A 23,155-nucleotide genomic window follows, 5' to 3' on the forward strand; every position below is an offset into this window, starting at 1 on the left:
GAAGATAAGTTTTATTCCACTGCTGAAACAGGTTTAGGAATTACTGTAACCTCTTCCGGATTACCACCAGAGGCCGACATACGCATTCTTATGTACACTTGTTAGCAACTCAGTGTTGTTAGACATGGACAAGGCACATGCTGAAGATTAAGCTGAGCATGAGAATAGGGAAGAAATCTGATTTAAAGTGACTTTGAACGCGGCATGGTTGTTTGTGCCAGATAAGCTGTCTTTTGGTCCAAAGATAAAAATATCCAGTGAGGTGCAGGCCATATCAAGGCCACTCCACCCCTCACAACCAAAGTATTCAGAGTTACACCATGACACAAAGCTAAAATAATAAGATAAGAAGATAATAAGATGCACCTAATCTAAGTGAAAGTGTCCGGTGAGTATAAGTCACGCCTTTTGTGTCAATAAAGGAGCTTTTTTTTTTTTTTTTTTAGACATGTCAGATGACATTCTTGGTATTTGTTAATGCTTAAAGGAGTATCCTCTGGCTTTTGTTTTCCATTTATTCTCAGCTTTGTTCAAGCTGAAAATAGAGAAAGCCAATGCAGAAAATTACATTAACTTCACGGACTAATGCTAATCGCCAAGAAGCAGTTTGTCTCATGTTAATTGGTGCAATGACACTATTAGTCAACAGTTTACACACATTAACATTACTGACATGAATTCTAAATAGAAATTGTAAGAGCGCTATATAGGGGCAATTCTGCATTTGGTCAATAGTACAGTTTCCCTTTATTAATGACAGTGTCTTAATATAAACTCTGACTTTTTGGCTAAAAACAACTCAAGACCCTCCTGTATTCCTTGGAAAACAGTTTTCTTTGGATGTGGTATATTCACTGATACATGACGATCCAACAAAAGGAAAAGAAAAAACAAAACATAAAGGTATTCGTTATGTAAGAAAGAAGCAGTTTATTTTCTTAACATTTCTGTGCATGATTTCACAGTAGCACTGTGATTTCTATATTTTGAAGTATACAAAATAAAAAGACAAGCATAGATCAACATACATTAATAACAAAACAACTAAGTTAAAATTACATACTTTGCTTAAAGTACTTTGGTATGACGTCAAAGCATTTATATATCTGCTTACATATATATGAACTATCTAATACATTTTTGCCTCTTACCAACCCACAACGTGGTAGCTTTAAACACTTCTGTGGATGTGTCAGGTACTCCTGATATGGAAGTGCACTCTTGACATTTCGACAAAGAAACATTTGCATTAAAAAAGAAAATTATAAAACAGGAGTCTTACAGACTTGGTACGACATGATGGATGTTTCCTGTGCTCAGGGAATACAGCATTAACTGCCATACTCATTTCCATGTGCACAAGCAGCTGCTTCTCATGACTCTCCAGTGTTTTGTTTTGTTTTTTAACTTATCAGCCAGTAGTAGGCGACAGAGGGACTTAAGAGCTGATATAAAGAGATAAAACCTGAATAAAATAACTCTTAAGGAGGAGTATTTCTCTAACAGTTTCTCAGAAAAGCACTGAATAACTTATTCATATATTTGGTATTTTTCATGTAAACATTCACACCCTCTCACTTCCCTCCTTCATCTGCCTCCTGAGGTGTCTCTCCCTGCCTTTCTTCTGCCCTAATGTCACCTTCTTTCTGCTCGGCAGGCTCTGAAGCCTGCTGTTCCTCCTTCGAAGCATCAGAGCTTCGGTCTTGTTCTGCTTCATGCTCCATGTCTTCCCTGTTGTCGTGGTCGCTTTTTGTCATTTCAGCGTTTGCAGTTTCACAGTCCCCTTCCTTGTTTTCAGCTTCTTTAAGACTACATTCAGCTTCCTCTGATGGGCTGTCCAAAACCTGGTTCTTGACCCCATTTTCTTTTGGGCTGCACAGTTCACATGGGGACAGTCCACTCCCGAAGCCTTCCGCCTCCTCTCCAGCTGATCTCCTGTGCTGTCTTGTGGGCAGTCGCCTTTTAAATGACAGTCGTGCGCGGGTCTGTGTGGAAAAAATAAGCAAAAGGATTAATTTTACATCTGTAAGAGTGTGCAGGTTTTCAGCTTTAAATGATGCAAGTAACTGTTTAGGTTTAATCAGCATATGCGTGACAGCACCAAACAAATGACACCCAGGGACTCTAACTAGGCTAAGGGGATTACATCCTCAATCCACCCAGCAGGAGCACACATGAACTACAGGAGCATCTTGCTTGAGCTTATCCAAGGCCGGCCTGTTTAAACAGACGTTGCAGAACCCCCACTGAGAAGCACGTCAGTAGGGATGGGGGGGAAATGTACCTGGCTGTGGTATCACAGCTTATTCGGCAATTAGCGTGAGAAACACGGGGCTTCAATGTGACAGCAACTCATGTTGGTCATTTTGTGACAAAAGTCACACAAAATTCACCACGAAACATAAAAGAAAGTTAAAGGTGTCATGTAAGGTGCATTTTGGCCTTCTGAAAGTTCAAAGTAATAAGATAAAAGTAGCCTAACTATACTATAAGGAGGAAGCACACAGCACCTTGTTGATGCTTGGCAATGGGGTCCCTTCAGGAGGGCTGTCGAAGCTGATGGGTTCCTCCTCTTCACTGGATTGATGCGAGGGTTGCAGGGTGGGAGTCAGAGGGCTCAGGCGGCTGCAGGGCATGGTGGGGGACAGCGGTGCCTGTGGCAGTTTCACCTCTGGAGTCTTTGGTGAAGGCAGCAGAGCAGTGGGTGACAGAGCGAGGTTGGCCTGAAGGGCAGGAGGGAAGATCCTGAAGCCAAGATACTAAAATTCTTCCATGAATTTTAAACTTCAATAACTTATAAACATACCAGAATAACAGTTTACTGAAACACAGAACTTGCTTTATAAGGAGATTAGGTGAAGCAGAAACTAAACTCTAGCATTTCTTTGAACATGTGTAAATAATATTTCCAGTCACAACGTGAGCATCGTTCTTTGAAAACTGAATTTAACTCATTACTTTACAGGCCTACCTACTTGATATTGCTCTGCGTACAACTACAACATTCCGGTTTTAAAATGTCACTGCTATAAGTCTGTCCTTGAAAAATCAAAGTGCTACAAATAGCCGACAAATTAACCCCGCCAACTGATGTCCTACCTGCACCGGAGAGAAAAGAAAGAGGGAGAATCGGCAGCCCTTTTGTCCCATGGCTGCCCACCGTGTGAAATTGCAAACCAAAGGAACTCAAGTAGCAAGTTAAAGCCTCGCCAGAACCTCTGTAGTCTGTGATCCAATTAGCTCATTAATCTGTGCAGATTGCTGCATAAGGCACAAGCCTCTCCCCTTTTACCTCCCTGCATGTGAGCGGCTCAGGCACCAGTGAAAACAGAACAGCGGGTGGCAGTAATGCTTTAAAAAAAACAGACTCCTGAATACTCACTGCAATAACCCATCATTAGTGAGCTTTGCAGCTTTTCCCCCCCCCCCCCTCCTTCACCAATGAACCATGTGTTGCACCAACCTGCAGTTTCTCAATGACGGCAGAGTTCTTCAGCTTGACTTTAATGGGATTTGGTGGAACAGCAGATTTCTGCCAGAGAACACAGTTAATGAAAGACAAACATACAGTGGATTCACAACTAATATTTGCTAAAAGCTAATATTTATCAAAAGTTAATATTTACTAAGAGCATTGGTTGATTGTGCTTTAAGGCGCTTTTTCTTATAAAGTAGCCCATTAAGGCATATGTCCTACCAGATGCTAAGAATTGTTATATACATTTAAACATATTTCAGTTTTGTTACTAACAAAATATACATTTTTATTGTTTTTTATGCTTATGTAACATTTCTGTTGTGCTTTTTATTGGCCCATAACTCAATGATAGATTTGCGTAGTTTGTTTGGCATGTTGTCATTTTACTGGGAGGAAAAACAACAGGCCTTTCCCAATGATTGAGGCAGAAGAAGAAAACCAAAAACACAAATAATAAAATACCACATTTATCAACATTACACTACCCACTATGTTGAAACTGTGAGGCTGCAATGAACATGCACAGTAAACAAATCCAAGTCTGTCTTCTGGGGACTTTCAAGAAGCCAAACGTAACACGCGGGTCAATGAACGAACGCGGTGACTCACATCTGACTCGTCGTTATCATCCGTTTGATTTCGCAACTTCAGGGAACACGGAGGTCGTCTTCGAGGCTACAAATTTAAGGGAAGAGAACGAGCAATGATTCACTAACTGCTTCCTTTAAGAAAGCACATATATTTGAATAATGTTCTGCACGGACATACATGTTTATAGACTTTTGTTTTGTTATACAGGACAAATAAAATGCATTACCTCGCCATTTGAGTTGGGTATTGGAAGAATATGACCTTTGAACTTTCCGGCCAGCTCAGCCACCGACGGCTTGGATGGAGAATTCTTCTGAAAGAAAGAAAAAAGGAGAAAAAGTGAAAAATACTGTATGAAAACTTAAATATACTGAAAAAAAAAATAATTAGTTTTAGTATTTCACACACAGACTTCAAAGGTTAATGACAATTCCACAATCGTGACACAAGAACAGTGAATAATATGATAATATTAAGCAATATTTCTATATAGTGTGTATATACTATAACATGAAAAAATCAAAACCTTAAACATAATAGTGCATCAAGACTTTGTCATGGAAACCAAACTGTGGAACTGAAAGGCACTTTTAATTACACCCCCCCTACTTGTCTAAGCTGAATGTTGTAACAAAGGGGTGTAACTTGCTGAACAAACAGAGCTAAAACATCATCCATTTTAATAAACATGGCATGTGCAGAAGGCAGCAGAACACAAATCATGTTCTAAGATTAAATAAAAAAAAAAAAAAAAAGTTTTTCGCTTCCTTCTTCTTAACAAGACTCCATCAGCGTGCCGGTTTAGTCAGGTCCTTAGAGGATCTCATCTAGAAAGCACAGGAAGTGAGCCCCCCCCCCCCCTCTTTCGCTCGGTCTCTGCAGCTGTTCCACATCACGCTGCAGCCTGTGACAGGAGGGACCTGTCCTCTGCTTCAAACTGTTATCACTTCTTGGCTGCTTTACTTTCAGTCTCTCCCACTATTCCCAAGCTGATTGCTAAACATCCCTCCTCCGCACTTTGCTTTGATGGCCAGTAACTCCACTCTACCGTGGCTTAAGTAATAAGTTTGCTGACTGTGTCAGACCTAAATCTAAATTGAGAAAAACAACATCAGTACTAGTTTTTTTCCCAGGGTCTAGGTGCATGTTATACCAAGTATTGGAACCGTGCATTAGCTGAGCTATTTGTTTGCATAAGTTGGCAGTCGAAGTTATGCCAGGACTGTGCAAATTCCAGTGCATGATGCAGCCTTTTAATGGTTTGCATTATATTCACTGCTTCTGGGACCCCTCCTTGTCTCTTTGTGGCTTTCATATTACATCTCATTACCATCATACTTTTATTGACCACTAAAAAGCTCGTGCCTCTCCTCACATCTGCGATTCCAGTCACATTTCCTGGGTGTGCACTCGCAGTTCACCCGCCTTGCACATTTTGAACTGTGGCCCATGAAAACATGGATCTCCCAGGCTTCATAGATAGACACATTCCACATTTTAATCACACGCCTTATTTTCCTTCCCCCCCCCTTGTTCTCAGCATGACCTCACCACCTTGCTCCCTCCACCCAAATACGTAATGGCACCAGCAAGCCTCGCAGTGCCTCTCATAACATTTCTCTGCATTCTAATCCAGAGCCAGCCCTTTTCCTGAAATCTCTTTTGTCATTCACGATAAATAATAATTACAAGTGACCACCCACTCGTCATGCCATTATTTTGTAACCTCTAATTGTTTAACTATTTCCTGTCCTTCAAAAACAAATGCCTCCTTGAGAACAAAGTCAAAACACGTGCAGGGGACAGGAAGTGGAACTCTTTGTTTTGTATATCTATGCGCTGATGTTTTAGGTGAAGAAAGTCATGATTGCAGTTGGAAAATTGAAACTGCTTATGTGCAGGAAAAATACTACAAATTATTAAAATATGGAGAAGCAAATAAAAGTAAAATTGATATATGTAAATGTCAAGAGGGTCTAGGAGTGTTAGTTATTTAACATCTGCACAGCTTCATAAGAACTAATTGGAGGTGCATTATTATTCTTTCATCCTTCTTTTATGTAAGCCCTTATCTTTAATGAGCTTCTTCATGTGGAACGAAAATAAATGTCACGCTCCATAAAAACTCCCGAATTTAATGACACTTAATACGCATTTATATAAGATGATAAATGTAATTCTGTTCATGCATAATGTAAAAATATCCAAGACGTGTATTATCAACACATCAGCAGTTACTTTAAAACTAGAGTCTTGCATATATTGAGGTAACACCCAAGACCATGCGACATACTGTCTGTGGACGTAAAAACAGTGGTTTTATTAGGTTTCTCATCAGCTTTGAGTTTCACAACATTTTACAGATACAAAGTCAGCACTCTTATGAAAAATGAAGTGCATCTTAACAACGCCAGTGACAAAAATCTTTTTCCTCTCAGCTCATGAACACATATAGCTTCATCAACTGTGTCACCAAGATGACAAAAAGGCTTCTGGTGGGTTATCACTACTACACATGCTTAACTTTGGTGGGACCCCAAGCTCAGTGGAAGAGTGGGAAACTATGTTTCACTATGAGCAGGGCAAACTATTTCTGGGGCTCTAGGCCTGGGAAAAAGCACCAGAGCTGTGTAGGCTTCCTGGATCACAGCTCTACTCTGTAACCCCCCGGCTCCTAAGAGAGTGTGTCCCTGGACATGCTAGACCACATCTGAAACATACCATAATCTAGCATACAGGGCAATTGAACATATCTAAAAAAGGAAATGCCTTCTAAAATGGTAAATGGCCTGTATTTGTATAGCGCTTTACTAGTCCCTAAGGACCCCAAAGCGCTTTACACATCCAGTCATCCACTCATTCACACACTGGTGACGGCAAGCTACATTGTAGCCACAGCCACCCTGGGGCGCACTGACAGAGGCGAGCCTGCCAGACACTGACGCCACTGGGCCCTCTGACCACCACCAGGCCCTCTGACCACCACCAGTAGGCAACAGGTGAAGTTTCTTGCCCAAGGACACAATGACCGAGACTGTCGGAGCCGGGGCTCGAACCGGCAACCTCCAATTACAAGACAAACTGCCAACTCTTGAGCCACGATTGCCCCATGTGTGACACACACAAAACCAGGCCCAGCTTAAATCCAAGAAAGCTTCCTGGAAATAGCTCATTTAGGTTCGCTTTTGCACAAATTAAAAGTGTTCTTACCATTCAATAGCTGCATTTTGATGCTTTCAGTAAGACTGGCGTTTAATGGATCAGAGGTAAAGTGTATCGTCTTTAAGTAAATGACTGACCGCAATAATATAAGCAGACATATGCACTATAGCCCCCACCCCAGCAAATATCTCCACACTGAACAACCACCAGCTTTGCAGTCTTTTTGACATCTAGTCGAGTTTGTAAAACAATATGAAATTGAAAGGTGTGAAGGAAAGCCACTGATGAAATATACTTCTCAAACATTGTCTAGATGTCTTTGTTTGGCTTTCTATCCAAAGAAGGTTTCGTCCCCCCCCCAAGGGGGGGGGGGGGGGGGAAGTCATCGATCGAGTGGACAGTGAGAACATCAGGAACTATAGCCACTGAGTAGACAATGTACTGCTCACACCACAGCTTTGTAAGGAGAGGATATCTATGACAGTGTAACATATTTACCATGTAACAATTTAAATAGATTTTAGATAAACATCATGGCTGCTGTAATACTTCCGGAGAACACCATGTAAGAGGATTCACTAAGATTTAGTTGTTTGTTTTTGTTTTTTAAAAAAAAAAAGGTTCAATTTGTCTGGTTTTGTCAGAGTGAACCTGTATAATACTTGGAAACAAAATCCATTCATTGAATTCTATTATTGTAGGATATTTACCTTATAATATAATGTGCGCTATATCAATAAAACTGAGTCTTTGTGGTCATATGGTGACCAGTTTTGACCTGAGATGTAACGTCACCATTTTAGTCATGCTGGGACAGTACTTAATGGATGAGCCGTGTTAATTTCGTTGATTAATTCTTTTAGTCATAGTTTTTATCAACAAGCTTTTTTCCCCCTGACGATAACTAAATAAAAACTAATGCACAAGGACAAAAACTATGATAAAATGTATTCACACTTGCGTAGACATATAAAAACAAGATGAAAATGTTCTGGTCAGACAAAATCCAATCAGAGTTCATCAATTTGTGTAGAAAGGCGGGACGAGTTTGGAAGTGACCCAGAAGTACTCTCCTTGTGCCGTAAGGTTAGACATGAATTTGATCTGCCGCCGACAAATGGAGCGGGAGGAGGCAAGCTCCCATGCTCCCTGTTTCTCATGAATACGTGATAAAATGTCAACACATGGGATGATAATAAGAGTAGACGCATTACACTTTTGATTTAAGGAAAATAAGACGCTTTGTAACTTTTGTAACACTTCGTTTTAGCCAGTCTACAATAATGTTACGATATTTAGTCAACTAAAACTAGAGTAAATGGGGAAAAAAAAAAAAAAAAAAAAAAAAAAAAAAAATAAGGAATTTAGATACTAAATTATGATTATAACTAAATCAAAATTTGCTGCCAAGTTAACACTGCCCGTGAGAACGGAAATATTTGATGCAGTCACATCAAATACTTTAAATCCTCATTTATCTGAGTGTGTGATGTTGGGGCACCCTGATATACAAAGAGCACGGCAAACAGTCAAATATCACTTCTGCTGGGTGGTCACAGGGTTGGGGTCAAACACGAATGCACCTGAAGAGATTTAGGAAAAATGTGGATATTATCTACTAGAGTAATCAATAGATAAAGTGAGAAAATTAGAAAAAGTAAAATTGTACTAACAGTGGGACCAAAACTGGAGACTCCCGTTTGCCATCAGGAAGACGTTTCTATGGTTACCTATGAGGTTTAACAGTGTCTTTAAATAACTAACTGAGAAATTAAGGTGCTACAATTTCTTTAAAATCAATATACTGCGCTAAAAAGATATTTTGAAATTGCTAAGAAAATTATCTACGAATTCCACATTTTCTCTGTGGGCTGTGCTTAGAGACACAAAGGTTATTGCTAACCAGTGCCTTAATTTTTAGGCTGTGGATGGAGACACGAGGTTTACTGTATGACTAGCAGAAGGAGAACAGAGAGACCACAGATCACACAAAACCAGTTATTGTCCGTTCCTGTGATTCCCATTTCCAGAGGCAGGAGAGAAGAAGCACATGATGTTAGTCTGCGTAAATCTTAAACATATCTGCTTGTGCAATTGTCTGAGAGCAAGAAGCCATGTACATAAAGGAGCTGATAAAGGTGCTGTCTGGCGCAGGATCTTTTAACTCTCATTCCTAATAATGTCTAACTGGCGAGCCTCAGGGTGTGGATCGGTGAAAGTGAAGATAAATACAGCACACAGCTGTTCAGCAAGACTTTGTTCCATAGGTTCACCAAGCCTAATGGCTTCAGTTTGAGTCTGCAGACTTTTCACAAGTCAGCGTGTTCTGCCAGGGGGAAAACCACCACAGTTAGCAGCTCCCTTCTGCCTACACATGTTAAGTGGCGAGAGAACAGACAGGCACTTTCTTGCTAGCTGCATTTCCAGGAAAACATGATGTGTTTTTGGACCAGACCTCATCTGAATATGTCAGTTTTCCACTGCCCATTACTGGCACCACCGTTGTGTGTTTTCACTTACGTGTGCTAGTGTTATAAAAGGTCCTGAATCAGAGGGATGAGGTAAATGGACAAACTCATTCACTTGTTGCTGCAGCCTCCGGGGAAATGGGAGGTACTGCAGACACAGCCTAACACTGTCGACTGAGGAGACAAATATTAAATAAGCATCCAGAGAAAAGGAAAACAAATCCAAATGACCCGAGAACAGAAAGCTGCAGATAAAGTTATTTTTCCCAAGAATACCCAGAAGGCCAGAACACATTTTTCTCAAATGTGATAAATGCACCAACAATATCAATATCCCAAGTGACTTTAACTGCGATTTGATTAAGAAATTGTTAATGTGGGAATGCACTGTTTAACAAGAATCTGAGAAACAAAAGCTACCAGAATATGTGAACAGCTCATGGTAGAGATTACAGCTCCCAAACATTTGAACTTATTCAGGAAAACTTTAGTGAGTCTCACAGGGCTCTGGTATTCTCATTCACTCTGATCCAAACAGCACAATGACAAGCCATCAGCATAGTGAATCAGATGGTTGACATTGTGGACTAAAGAACACAGACAGTCACGGGATGACATCATTCAGTGAAGTCACTTTAATTACATGGTACCTGCAGTGTGCCAGAGGATCTGGGATCTGTTCAGGCATAGCGATCATATTTTGGCAATAGCCTGAATAGTGTAGTGATGGAGTAAAGGGATTTGAAGTGGCACATAAGTATGAAACTGGATGTAGACAGTGACATTATATATGCTGCTTGTGAATAAAACATTATTTTTTCCCCATGATTTCTTTCTGTTGGGAATTCAATCTATCCTCCCACTTTTCCACTACTCTACCACTTCCTCTTCCCAACATTTTCTTAACTCCATTCCTGGCACCACAATATTCTGCTAATGAGAGTTGAACTGCATGCGTTTCTAGATCATTTCAAGCAAACTTAAGGCTTTCAGACCGGAGATTGTGCAACAAACAACCACCCTGTACAGCAGGATGTCATTTGTGTTTCAACTGAAAACCTTACAGTTTGACTTTACCCTACTACCACAACCACAGAGACCCGAGTAGTATCTACATGTCACCTGTGTTCTACACTAACTAAGGATAGTTTCAAATCTTATTTAGTGAATTTATAAAAATTTGATTAGGTTTCCAAACAGTATATGTGGACAGGTTAGCCCAACATCAGCCTGCTACAACGTTTAAACTGAATCATAATTTTACTGGCAGTAGAAAGTCTCTAAAAAGAACATGGTGGCACAGTTTAGGTTTGCTAAGTTTAACTGAACAAACCACAAGACTTTTGATGATTTGGTCTTGTTTTGCAGCCAGATAACATCTTGCTGTCATTGACTCGTACAGCAGCTCCTATGTACACCGCAGTATTCTTGAGTCACATGTGAGGCTATATGTCACACAGCTAAAGGTTGACCGAATCTGGGTCATTCAACAGGACGATCATTTCAAACTTCCCAGAAAATCTGTAATGAAATGGCCAAACATCAGCCTGACAGAAACACGCTGGTGTGATGCCCACAAAACTCAAAGAACATTGTAAAGAAAAGTGGGCCGAAATTCCTCCACAGCGATGCGAGAGACTGATAAAGTCATACAGAAAACAATTTCTTTGAATTTTTGCCACAGCAGAAAAAAGATATTGAATTGTTGGGCCTACATAGATTTTTACAAGACTGCATGAAGTGCTATGAAAACTCTTTTTCACATGACTGTACATGCCCAAACCCACAGGATGCACGTGTCTTCCAAGCTACAACAACCTAAAAATCTCAATACCTTTCACACAGTACATTCAATAATAAAGCAACAATGATGAAATCATAAATATTCAACATCTTAAAGAGGTTGCAAGATTTTCCTTTTTAAGAAAAATGCAAAAGTTGATGTGGGAAAAAGGGCAATTGCAAACTATGTGCATCTTGCAGCATTTATTGCATTTGCACTACTTTCTGCCAAAAAAGGAAATCAAGAGCATGGCTAAATGCCACATTTAGAAGAGGGTGGTTGAAGAGGTGCAGGTAGCAGGGGTTAACTGTTCTGCAGGGAGATTTGTAAGAAATGTATAAACTCATGATGATAGTGTTTTTGTAGTTTCCACTTCCTCTGTTTGGCTCACTGTTCTCAAAATCCTTCTGCACGTACCTCACATTTTTTAGACTTTGCGCTGAAAAGTCAGCATGTTTGAGAAGCTGCAGATGTCTAAGACAGCACAAACAGCCCCCCCGGCCTTTACAAACTTAAATGGCTTTGACTGCAATAACTTGTACCCTGTCAGCTCTGTCAAGATGAAGATCTCAAGAACTTGCCTGCAATAACAAAGCTGGGCCAGAAGTTGTGTTGCCAGCATTCAAATTACAATGATTTCTTCATGGTGTACATGCATGCGTTCATGGTGTAATTTTTAAGGGCAAACAACATGCGTGTTTTGCTTCTACATATCAGTGTCCTCTGCGTTATCTCTTCTGTAGTTCCCACCCCACACACAGTATCTCTCTGCTTCACACATTGCTTTGAACTGTTAGCTCTGACGAAGTCTCGTCCTGATAGCAGAACCTTTTGGTCTGTGTGGGCTGCAAATAACAACATTGTTTAGGAAAAGAACAAAAGTGTTGCAGTAAAACGCAGCAAAAGCATTTAGAGGATTATGGGGCTTAATGAATCATTTGATCGGTCGTAAAGGTGCAAATAGCCTCCTATGACTCGAGGTGCTATAATGAGGGTCGACGTGGAGAAGTAACTTCAAGCAGCAAAGCAGAGAGTAGACATATGCAACACAAGGAGACATAAAATGCCTTACTTTGAATTAAACTTGGGCAATTTCACATCTGATGGGAACAATTAAACTGCTTCAGCCAGCTGCAGAATCAAGCCCATTTGTCAACCAAACACATTGTGTGCATCCCTCAGGCGTGAAAAATATTATAAATTTACCCAGTTCTGATTTTTTCCCCTCCAACTCCATTTCTTAGATCATCTCATCTTTTATTGTTGCAGCTCACTTCTTGCTGAATGAACCGCCACCGACTCCTAGTATGATTATTGTCATACTAAGGAGGATGATTATTGTCTCCAGACAATAATCATTGCACTCATTCATACAGTGCATCTGCATCTTCATCTGGGAACATGCACTGCAAACATTATCAGAGAATCTAAGCATTTTTAAGGAGTGCAAGTTACTTTTTTGTAATGAGCATAGTCCAACTCTCATGTCAACAACAGTTAAGTTAGGCCCCCCAAAAAAGTGTTTATTTTCACCCTGTTACTGTTATCCCCAGGGAAACTGCATGCATTGTGAAATAATCAAGAAAAACTGCAATGAGCAATAAGATTCTGCATGAAATTATTTTGCGATTACATCCTTTTGGAAGTCAAAGCTTTTGTATAACAAAAATAAAGTTAAAATAAGTAATAAGTAATTAGCCTATAGAAAGCATAAGTTAACTACAAGATGCTGGCTGTTTGTCCAAATGTCACCCAACTCATCCCAACAATGCTCAAAACTGTTTTGGAAACATAAGTGAATTTTATTAACTGTAAAAGTCACAAAACATTGAACAGACACCCCACTGTGTGTGCTTTAAACGGAGATATAGCCATAACGACTCCGTGACTCAGAGGATAGGCCACAGTGTCTTCCACTTTCCTTGATCTTAGTGTTTTGCATTCCACTGAGTTTCACGGTCAGTTAGGTGTCTGTTTTATGTTTGCTATAGAGTGGACCATTCATTTGGTGTACTGAAACATGGCACATTAGCACTGGTTAGGAAAACAAGGCAAGGCCCATCAACAGGAATTAAAAAATAAAAAAAAACACTGTCCAAATCACACATATATGGGTTTATTTTACCACACATTGTCTAACATTTATGCAAATGAGTGTAGCGTATGTTTAGTGAGATAGTACCTCATTTGCATTTTTAAATGAGAAAGTAATTAACTCGGAAAGTTTCACGGTGATATCTTTGAGATAAACCGTTTTCAGATAAAAACCGAGGGTATATTACCACAGGCATGAGTACATTTATTTTTTGCCAACCATTTTTGAGCTGAAATGTCAGCAGTACATGTCCCAGTTTTATTCCTACCTATCCACTGAAGTATTTTTCCAACACATTCTTGGAGTAACAACCTTTGTTACCTTTGTTTGCAAATTAGCATGAGCTTAGATAAATAATGCCAGAAGTTTCTTCCTGTTAAAAAGGAGTTTTTCCTTCTCCCAGTCACCAAGTGCTTGCTCTTAGGCAGTCGTCTAATTGTTGGGGTTTGTTCTGCATCGTTGTACCATTTTTACCTTGCAGCATTAACCACCTTGAGGCGACTGTTGTTGTGATTTCGAGTTAAATAAAACTGAATTTAAATAAAGCCACAGGTGCATGTGAAAGTAAAAAAGTCACCAAGTTTAATGGTGATCGGGAATATACATGTTTATTTTCTTTCTTTTTTTACTCTTTTCGTCTGTAGTTGTAGTATACAACCTTTGACAATGGACTACATGTACCAGTGACTGCAGCGCTGCGAGCACCATTTAAAAAGACATGTTGTTGTAATGCAAAAGTGGAAAAACTAACTCATTAGCAAATGTCTGGCTGGTACAGACTGAGTTTCTGTGTTATTGGTCTCTTTACTTAGGATTACATAATAAATGTGCATGCCATATGGTTGGCAATGCTATCTCAAATACTCAGTCCTCCAGCTGTGGGGATGTTTTTCCATGAGAGGAAAACCACCACACATGCATATACAGTACTAATTTTCAGGTGTTTGTGCACATACACACAAACACACAGTTAGAGTTCCTAGAAGGGAAACACAAAGTTTAAGAACTTCCATGTGTTAATCTTCTCCTTAGGCTGGCTTGAAGGCGGTGACGTAAATCAACATTTGTGACCGTGACCCATTCTTTGACTATGCTAGAACCACACATTGGCCACCATTAGCATGTGACATCCAAAACTAAGCTAAAGACACTTGGATGACAAATTTCACTTCACTAATTGTGGTAATTGCGGAAAGACCAAATGAGCTCAGTCATCAATAGATCCATGAAACTGCTGACAGGTAATAGCAGAATATCCGGGTCTATATGCTGTTCACAGGCTCCCAAATCAAGTCACACTGGGTTTTTTTAGAGGGTACAGAAAATGCATCAAATGCACATCAAAGCTTTGCTTCAGGATGAAAGTTCAGTTTTTGATTATTTTTTATTTTAACAGTTTCATTTCACTGGAAGTATTTCAAATCATAAATACTTGTTTGTTAAACGCTCTTATCTTTCAAGATTTGAAGGTGGTCCCTATTTGCTACACAAAAAGTCGAATAAACTCGCAAGGTGAACAAGTCGAAAGCAATTCTAAAGAATGTGAGATCGGTTTTGTTCTCCGTCTTCTTCTGTGGTTGGAGAAAAGGGGTATTTCTGCTATTTTCCACATGAGATTAAAAAAAACTTAATAATGATGTCTGAGGGAACAGCTTGTTTTGCAGGGAGGAGGCCGGGAACCTGTGAGCACACAGTGCAGGGGAAGACTGAACAGACTTCCTATACCATAAAGAAGAGCTCGTGTTCTTTCTTTTAGCTTCAGCACAAGTGAGTAAAGGAAAGTTTGGGTTCTGAGAAGTGGCAGGAACCCCCAAAAGTCCTTACAGAAGACTTAAAATTAATAAAATAGCAGTTTGAACTGTAAATTTGCCATCGCGGCAAAACAGCATCTGGTGAAAGATGTTCTAAGAGTTCCGTTTCCTTCCTCTACACTGCTGTTGTGTTGTTAAATTGTGACCACAAACCTGTTATTGAAGCATATCAGCCGGAGGCTCAAACACACAGAGCCAAATAGGTTAAAATTGGTGTGTCTTTAGTCTCTATGCTTCAAACACACACACACACACACACACACACACACACACACACACACACACACACACACACACAAAAAGAAAAATCCAAAAAGTGAGTCTGAGTTTAAAAGCACATCACGCTGCTATCACGTGCTGATTGCTATCACAAACCACACTATATGATCATCTTAGTAAAGACATAGGACACGCTCATAATGAACCATTGGTCAAACATTTGTTAAAACATTGCGCAAACAAGTCCCAGTTCCCCCACAAATATCCCAGTAATAATACTGAGCACAAATAAACTCTCCTATGATGCAATGCCTTAATTTCAACCACACAGTCTCTACACACAACCAGATTAAATGTTAAAAACATCTGGCTGCAGAGCACGGGCTGCATAACGACTGCGCTCGGAGTCATATATATAGTTTCTACCTCCATCCTGTTGAATGTGGAAAAGACCGTCCCCTCCTGCGTAATTCTCTCCTTTTCGGCCTCTTGGAGCGAACTGCTGGGTTGTGAGGAAGGTGAGAGCGGGGAGAAGCGTAGCTCGTAGATAGAAACTCTGTGTTTATATCTGGAGCCAAATCAGCCTCATGGAGGTGGGAGGAGCGGGCAACTTTCACGCGCATTTGGCTCCTTCAACGCCGTCAAGTCAGTCGGATTGAAAATGCCACTTTTCCCAAAGCCTTTCAAAATAAAACGCACTTTGCCGTCACTCAAAATTACTTTTGTCTTGCAGGTTTGGCAGCTGCAGGGCGTGGCATAGGCCGTATAGGCAAATGCTAAGGGCGCCGTCCATCAGGGGGCGCCACGCCAGTGCCACAAATGTTGAAAAAAAAAGAAAAGTTGGTACTATTATTTCTAAATACAAAAAATAATCCCACGTTAATTAAAATGCAAAGTAAAGCTTATTTAATAGAAATATTATTTGTTACAACATTACGCCCCCCCCCCCCCCCCCCCCCCCCCCCCCGCACGGTGCGCCCCCTCCCTTCCCGTATCATGGTTCCTTTTGGACGTCACCACATCAAAAAATCAACACAAGATGTCAAAACGGCCAAAACTGTCAGGTGCCCAGGGAAGAAAAAGGAGAAAAGAAGAGGAGGAGAAACGAGAAAAAGACAGAGGTAGGTAACGTTAGCCTACATGAAATTATTTGTCTGAATGTGATAGTAACCTAAAATTTTAGCATTAAGCTAATGTTACATGATTCGCTAATTGCTAATCAATAAATAGCTAGTTAACTGTTTTAACGTCAGTTAATATTGTGGAGGGGGCTAAATTGTTATGGAAAATAATAATGTAACGTTAGGTAATTACAGTACTCCCACCTTTCCCACCATTCCTCATTTGTATTCATCTTTTAAGCAGGTGTTTTTTGTTTACATTGTTATTGCCTTCTGGTTAGCTAACGTTTACCCTGCAGGTCACTTTTCCACCCCTGTATATATTATAGTTGTAACCCTAGTTGTTAAAGTGCACATCATTAATGTTAATTAAGCAATATCACATGAGAGGGAATGCTGTTTTTTAATATGAGCACTGCTGTGATTCGGTCAAAGATAATCATAACATAACATTCTCATATGATATTATACTGTTACTTTGCATTCTGCTATTCAGCATTTCACTGTAATGATGACAATAAATTGAATCTAATCTAATTTGCATAAGAGTTAACATCATACATATATCTCTTTGGTTTTTCATTTATATTATATCATTTCATTTTATTCCTGGAATCATATGTTTTTATTATTAGACTTTAATACTCAGTGGTGTCACATACTCCTCTCTTCAGATGCACTGTTGAAGTTTCTAAATCCCACCCCTGGGCCATCTACCACATCTACTGCTGCTGCCTCCACTTCAGCAGCACAACCCACCAGTGATGCAGCATCAGCAGCACAACCCAGCTGCCGCAGCTGCTATTACAAATGAAGCAGATATCCCAAAATAAATTTTGCTATGGACATACTAATAGATGTTTTATTCAAAGAAATGAACTTACCATTTAGTTCCAGAAGGCGACAGCTTTAATCTTGGGGGACAATCGTTTGCTTTTGCCACATGGCAGCTAAGAGTTGCTGTGACAAGGCAGCCAAACTGTACGTTTCAATCCTTTACGTCACAACAGCAGCAGATTATCTGCCAAATGAGTAAACTTATTTATTTACTCTTTTAGATCATAAATATAGTTTTTTCCTGAAAATGGAGTACATGCACTATTTTATTGGCGAGAATTACCCATTTAAAGCCTTTATTTTGAAGACAACGTTGTCACGGATGTGGTGTTGTTTTTCTTTATTTTGATGTGGTTAAGCTGCGCTGGTAATCAGGTGGGTGGTATGTATTTTTGCTGTGCATAAGAAACATGTTTGGGTAGAGTTCAGTTCCTTGCTGTAGGTGGTTCTCCCACAGTATCCTGACAAATGTCTCATTAAACCACATGCACTTTTTCACATTGCTATTTAATGGTTGCTTCATTTGGTGTAAATATCCTGCAGGGTCTCTAAAAGTTAACTTGACAACTAATTAGAACAATGTGACAAACTTGAAAACAAATTTTAATATCTTTAATTAAAAGGGTGGTGTTTGGGGGTCATTTCTAGCTTTAAATGTGGACATTTGTAATTCGTTCAACGTGTTTGCATATCTTGTGTTTTCTTGACAATGCGAAGAATTACCATTTCTTTTTTCTATAATGTAAGTCACAGATACTCACATCTAGTAACTTCATTTTTAGTCTGTTGGCTCATTTGGAGTCTTATAAAATATATAGAAGTAACTCTACTATCCTGTCTGTGGCCTGAATGAAGACAGGTCAGTCACTCAAAGGGTTCACACTGTTGAACTGTAAATGCTTTATGGGAATTTCACGCTTTTTTTGGCCATGCAAAATTTGATACATGATATGAAACTCATGGCCATTGTCACTCATTCTGTTTTTGTGAAGTGTAATGGATAGATGGTTTTAGAGTTTAGATATATCTTTATGTTCAGCTGTCAAATAGTCAAAATCCAGTTTGACGAGTTGTAGAATTGTTAGAATTATGCATCTGTCATTGATTCAGGTGTGCAGAGCTTTCTAAATTAACTGTAAAGACATAAAGAAGAATGGAACAATTGAAAAATAAATGAAAGTTTATTTAAAGTTATTATTTTATTTGTACTTTTAAAACCATGTATTGTTAAACAATAAACATGAAAATGTTTCTTATATTTATGCGTTGCGTATAAGCTGTGTAATGTGACACTATAGCCTGTACAAAACTCGTCCCACAAGCCTGTAACATCATTTATCTTGTCCCTGCATCACTATCATGCACAAGGGATATATAGAAGTTTTCCATAATTAGTTATGGTATTGTTTATATTTACAAAAAGAGTAATAAGCACTCCGAGCACACTAACCTCCACCGAGGCAGCTCACTCTTTAGGCAGTATCTACTTTTTAAGGGAACAGTATTACATTCATTGGGTTTTCGTTCACACGTTTGGCTTTTGTTATTTGCATTGTTGAAACTCTATTTCAATATGCATGACATCACTTTGAGTACAATAATTTTATTAGTTCTTATTTATGTAGAGATGGTACATTTGCAGCATTCATTTCATTGTTATTAGAACTGGTTACTGTAATGTACATAACAAAGTCACAATAAAATAATGTGATATTTAGAATCCACATATATAATTTCCTATATGCCTGCGTATTGTCAAAACAAACAATGGCATAAAATAGCTCTATATAGCATTACTATCACTTTGACCTTCAGATCAATATTTTGGCCTTGAAAATCAAAGGTCAAGCATGACATGATATTTTAAATCTTTATATAGCACTTCACTTTATTTTAAAAATAACCCCTTTGTAAACTCATTTTGTCTATGCGCTATTTACCAATCTAAACAAGGATGTTAAGAGATCATAAAGAGCACATACAAATATCAGCAATCACTTTTTGACCACTCAAATCCTCAGCATATCCCTTTTCCTTCCCCTCCTCTTGATGCGTTCATAGTCCAGATATAGTGCTAGTTGCAATCACAGTATTGAAACATCTAACTAACTCCAGAAGAGGAGCATCTGTAGTTGTTTAGACATTACACCTTTTTTAACTAATTTCTAATGCAACTTTTCATACAGCTCAAAAATCAGCAAGAGAGGAAGTTGAGAAATTATTTTCAAAGATAAATAATGCTTAGTAAAGGAGTCTTGCGTGTAATGTTCTGAGTCAGCTTCGAATTTTTAAATAAGATACTGAATCTGATGCGTTGCAGACTGTTTTTGCAATATGTCTTGTAAAACAAGAAATTCAGAGGTTGCATGAAAATGCTGTGCAGTTTAGTACAGGCTGGTTAGTTTGCTATATTGTGATTGAGTTTAAAGTACTGCATTATGTTTGACTACTTACATCTAGTGTGCTATTATTAGGTTACATCAAGGGTGGCAGGAGACATCTCTTTATATTTAAGGAGATGATGCTGATTAGATTCACCCTCTTAATTCTACTTTTTATATGAGTTTTATAGTAGTGTAGGGGGTGGAAATAGTTGATATATTGGCCTATTTTTTTATTTTGTTTAATTAGTTAAAGCCACAAATGTCAGAGTAGCAGCACAGGTCAGCTGATCACAGCATGTACACAAAAATCTACTGGAGCTCACAAAGCAAACTGGTATGTGACTTATTCCTAAATAATTATTTTCCTTACATTGCACGGCTCCGTCTGATCTTAAGGTTATCACACCTGCTAAATCCCACATTAACCCCTGAGCCCCAGGAACATCAGTGCAGTTTGTTAAAGTAAATGATACTATTTTGCAGCACCATAAAGTGGGCTGAATTAGATTTTCTGGCATATTTCACACCCGTGCTCTAAAGTCTCTCAGTTGACCAAATGTTGAATACTTTTTAGACACTTAAATAGACATCAAGTCCATAAGTCTATAAAATTGCAGCCTCTAAATTGCAGGAAACTACCCTAATTTGTAGAAAGAAGGAGAGTATTGACTCTTCTGTATGGAACATGGCTCATTACACAGTGGTGGCTGTTTACAAAAGGCTTTAGAAGATGAGGTGATTAGTAAATTAAGGTTCGTTATCACTGTCATTAAAGCGTCGTGGGAGTGCTTGGTGGTTTGTAAAAGGGAAAGTCGTATTTGTGTTTGTTGTGTTACTGTCACCCAGCTGTGACAACAAGAGCACGAGGGTAGCACTGCCACCCGTCTGGCTCGTCATGGCAGCAAAACATGATTGTGAATGGTTGAATTACCCGAGCCATTTCAGGCTTTTATGTTCACACAAGATAAAATGACTAACACCCCCAAATACTGTTGGTCACCAAATTCCCTCGGCTCTCCATTATAGCAGCTTTCAGAGAGAACATTTTTTGGGTACAGATGATTGACCTCACAGCCAGCTTGGGGTGGCAAAAGCTTTCTCTTTGGGGAGGTGCATGGAGAAAAAGAGATGGCATTAGAGAGCAGTCTACCTAGGAAGAAAGCCAGAAGGAAAGATAATGAGCCCCTGCAGGCTTTGTGGAAAGACTAGTCCTGCAGACCCTGCTCCTAAATAATCTCCATTTTTGCACAGCTTTCCTGCAAAGGTCAGTAGGCATAGGGAGCCAAACAGGAAGTGAATGCATTGCTGATAATTTGTGGAAATGAGGTAAAAAGGGAAGCTGATAAAGATTTCTTACAGGGCGAAGGTGGAAACCAGGAGCCCTTAACTCAAACAACATTGTTTATGTAGTTTAGAACCATCTAAATCTCAGGAAATTGCTGGAAATTGCATATAGCTTTCACACACTGTCTGTCTGAAGAGCAGTATATTCTGGCTCCCCCTTCTGGTGGAAACTACCTTAAATGATGTCTGTCACTGGTATCATGAAATTGCAAATTACAAATGAGGCAGATTCCCCTTACAGCATGCAACATCGAGTTTTACCTTTCATCAGGGGTTGCTCTGGTTTCCTCTGACAGTCCAAAGATATAGATGATAGCTTAATTTGTCATTCTAAATTGAAAATAGATGTTTAAAATATACTTGAGTGTTCTGTTAAATTACTGGTCCTTACCTTTTACCATTTGAGACAGAAAAATGCATTTAGGCTGCTGTAATTCGTTATTACCAGGATGCCCTAAAAACCCCCTGAAAAGCCATCAGCTGATCCAAAATGCCACAGCAAGAGTACTGACAGGGACTAGAAAGAGAGAGCATATTTCTCCTATATTGGCTCCGTGTTAAGTCCAGAATCAATTTTAAAATCCTGATCCTCCTCACATACAAGGTCTTGAATAATCAGGCCCCATCTTATCTTAATGACCTCATAGTACCATATCACCCCATTAGAGCATATGATCTAATTTCTACTTAAAGATGAAATGTCAGGTATTATTCTGTATTAACCATTCAGACAAATCCCTACTTACATATTTGCACAATGTTCGAGGTTTGCTGATGAAGTAGACATCGCAGCCTTAAAAGTGGAATCAGAACAAAGAAATTGTATATGTCTGTGAGTGATTTGAGGCGGTGTAAAGAACACCACAGGGAGGTGTTGACAGCTCCAAACAAACCACTCACATCTACTCTCTTCATTATCAGTAAAGAAAATAACCGACAGAGGAGCTGCGCCTCTTGTTGATCTTTCCCCAGGTGATGGCACGATGGTCTGTGCGATATAAGGTCGTTCAGCTTCAGCTCCTCTGGTTAAAAGATGAATGGTTCTCTGAAAAAAAAAGTGTCATGGGGATGAGTCAGCCCACAGCGACTATGTCTCTTTGTATTTGTACAAACCGAGGGCCGATGATTCATAGGCAAAATCATGACAGTTCCTTTTAGAGAACAAGATGTATGATAGACAGAGCTAAGAATAAAAATGGGTTTATTTTATGCTTAAGACATTGTTCAGGTTGAAATATATAACTTTGACATTACCTTTCTTTCCACAGAGTATGAGGTACAAAAGTGTGCCATTTCTAATCCAAAACCCCAAGAAGAATTGTACAATGTGCCAAGATTATGCAAGTGGAAGCAATAAAAGCAATAAGCTCCGCTACTGCTGACAACCTAATATCTTTTTTCCTCTTTGAAATGCACTTAGAGCAGCCATTACTTTGAATATGGTGATGTGGGGACATTGCCTGCCAGTGTAAATCTAACTCAGGGTCCATTTAATATAATAGCCACGTCATCTTACATGTGATGACCGGCACGTACACAGACCCACAGCCTCAAGACTCAGGTGGTATCACACACACAGACAGCAAGTGCCCCATTTTCATACTAATCTGCTTTTATCGAATGTATGCTCCATTAACACACACACACACACTCCATACACAATGTCAGATCTGCTCATCTAATAGCCCTCAGCTAATAGGTTTCATTTTTTGTGTTTTTGTTGTTTTTTGTTGTTGTTTTTTTATTAAGATAACAGTTACTCACCATTGATTAAACAAATCTTACAGCAGACTATAGTTAGCTACAATTAAAAATTTCACATGAACATTCAGATGTGGCAACCTTCATTGGTCATTAACAAA

The 23,155-nt window shown here is 39.3% G+C and overlaps 1 protein-coding gene across 2 annotated transcripts; it reads right to left on the minus strand.

Moving 5' to 3' along the window:
* Nucleotides 1-906: 906 nt before the first annotated feature.
* On the minus strand, nt 907-16,238 carry LOC113036727 (capZ-interacting protein). Of its 2 annotated transcripts, none has more exons than XM_026193177.1 (6): nt 16,034-16,238; nt 4,296-4,379; nt 4,088-4,153; nt 3,464-3,532; nt 2,511-2,723; nt 907-1,985 (listed from the first exon to the last, which is right to left on the minus strand). In XM_026193177.1, the coding sequence occupies exons 1-6, from the start codon at nt 16,037-16,039 to the stop codon at nt 1,575-1,577; spliced, it is 849 nt and encodes a 282-aa protein (XP_026048962.1). In that variant the 5' UTR covers nt 16,040-16,238; the 3' UTR covers nt 907-1,574. The 2 variants fall into 2 exon arrangements, with proteins under 2 accessions (XP_026048962.1, XP_026048961.1); XM_026193176.1 differs by having other exon boundaries at nt 4,296-4,382.
* Nucleotides 16,239-23,155: the final 6,917 nt, after the last annotated feature.

The sequence above is a fragment of the Astatotilapia calliptera genome, chromosome 14 (assembly GCF_900246225.1).
Source record: "Astatotilapia calliptera chromosome 14, fAstCal1.2, whole genome shotgun sequence".
In the NCBI taxonomy this organism is placed as follows: domain Eukaryota; kingdom Metazoa; phylum Chordata; class Actinopteri; order Cichliformes; family Cichlidae; genus Astatotilapia; species Astatotilapia calliptera.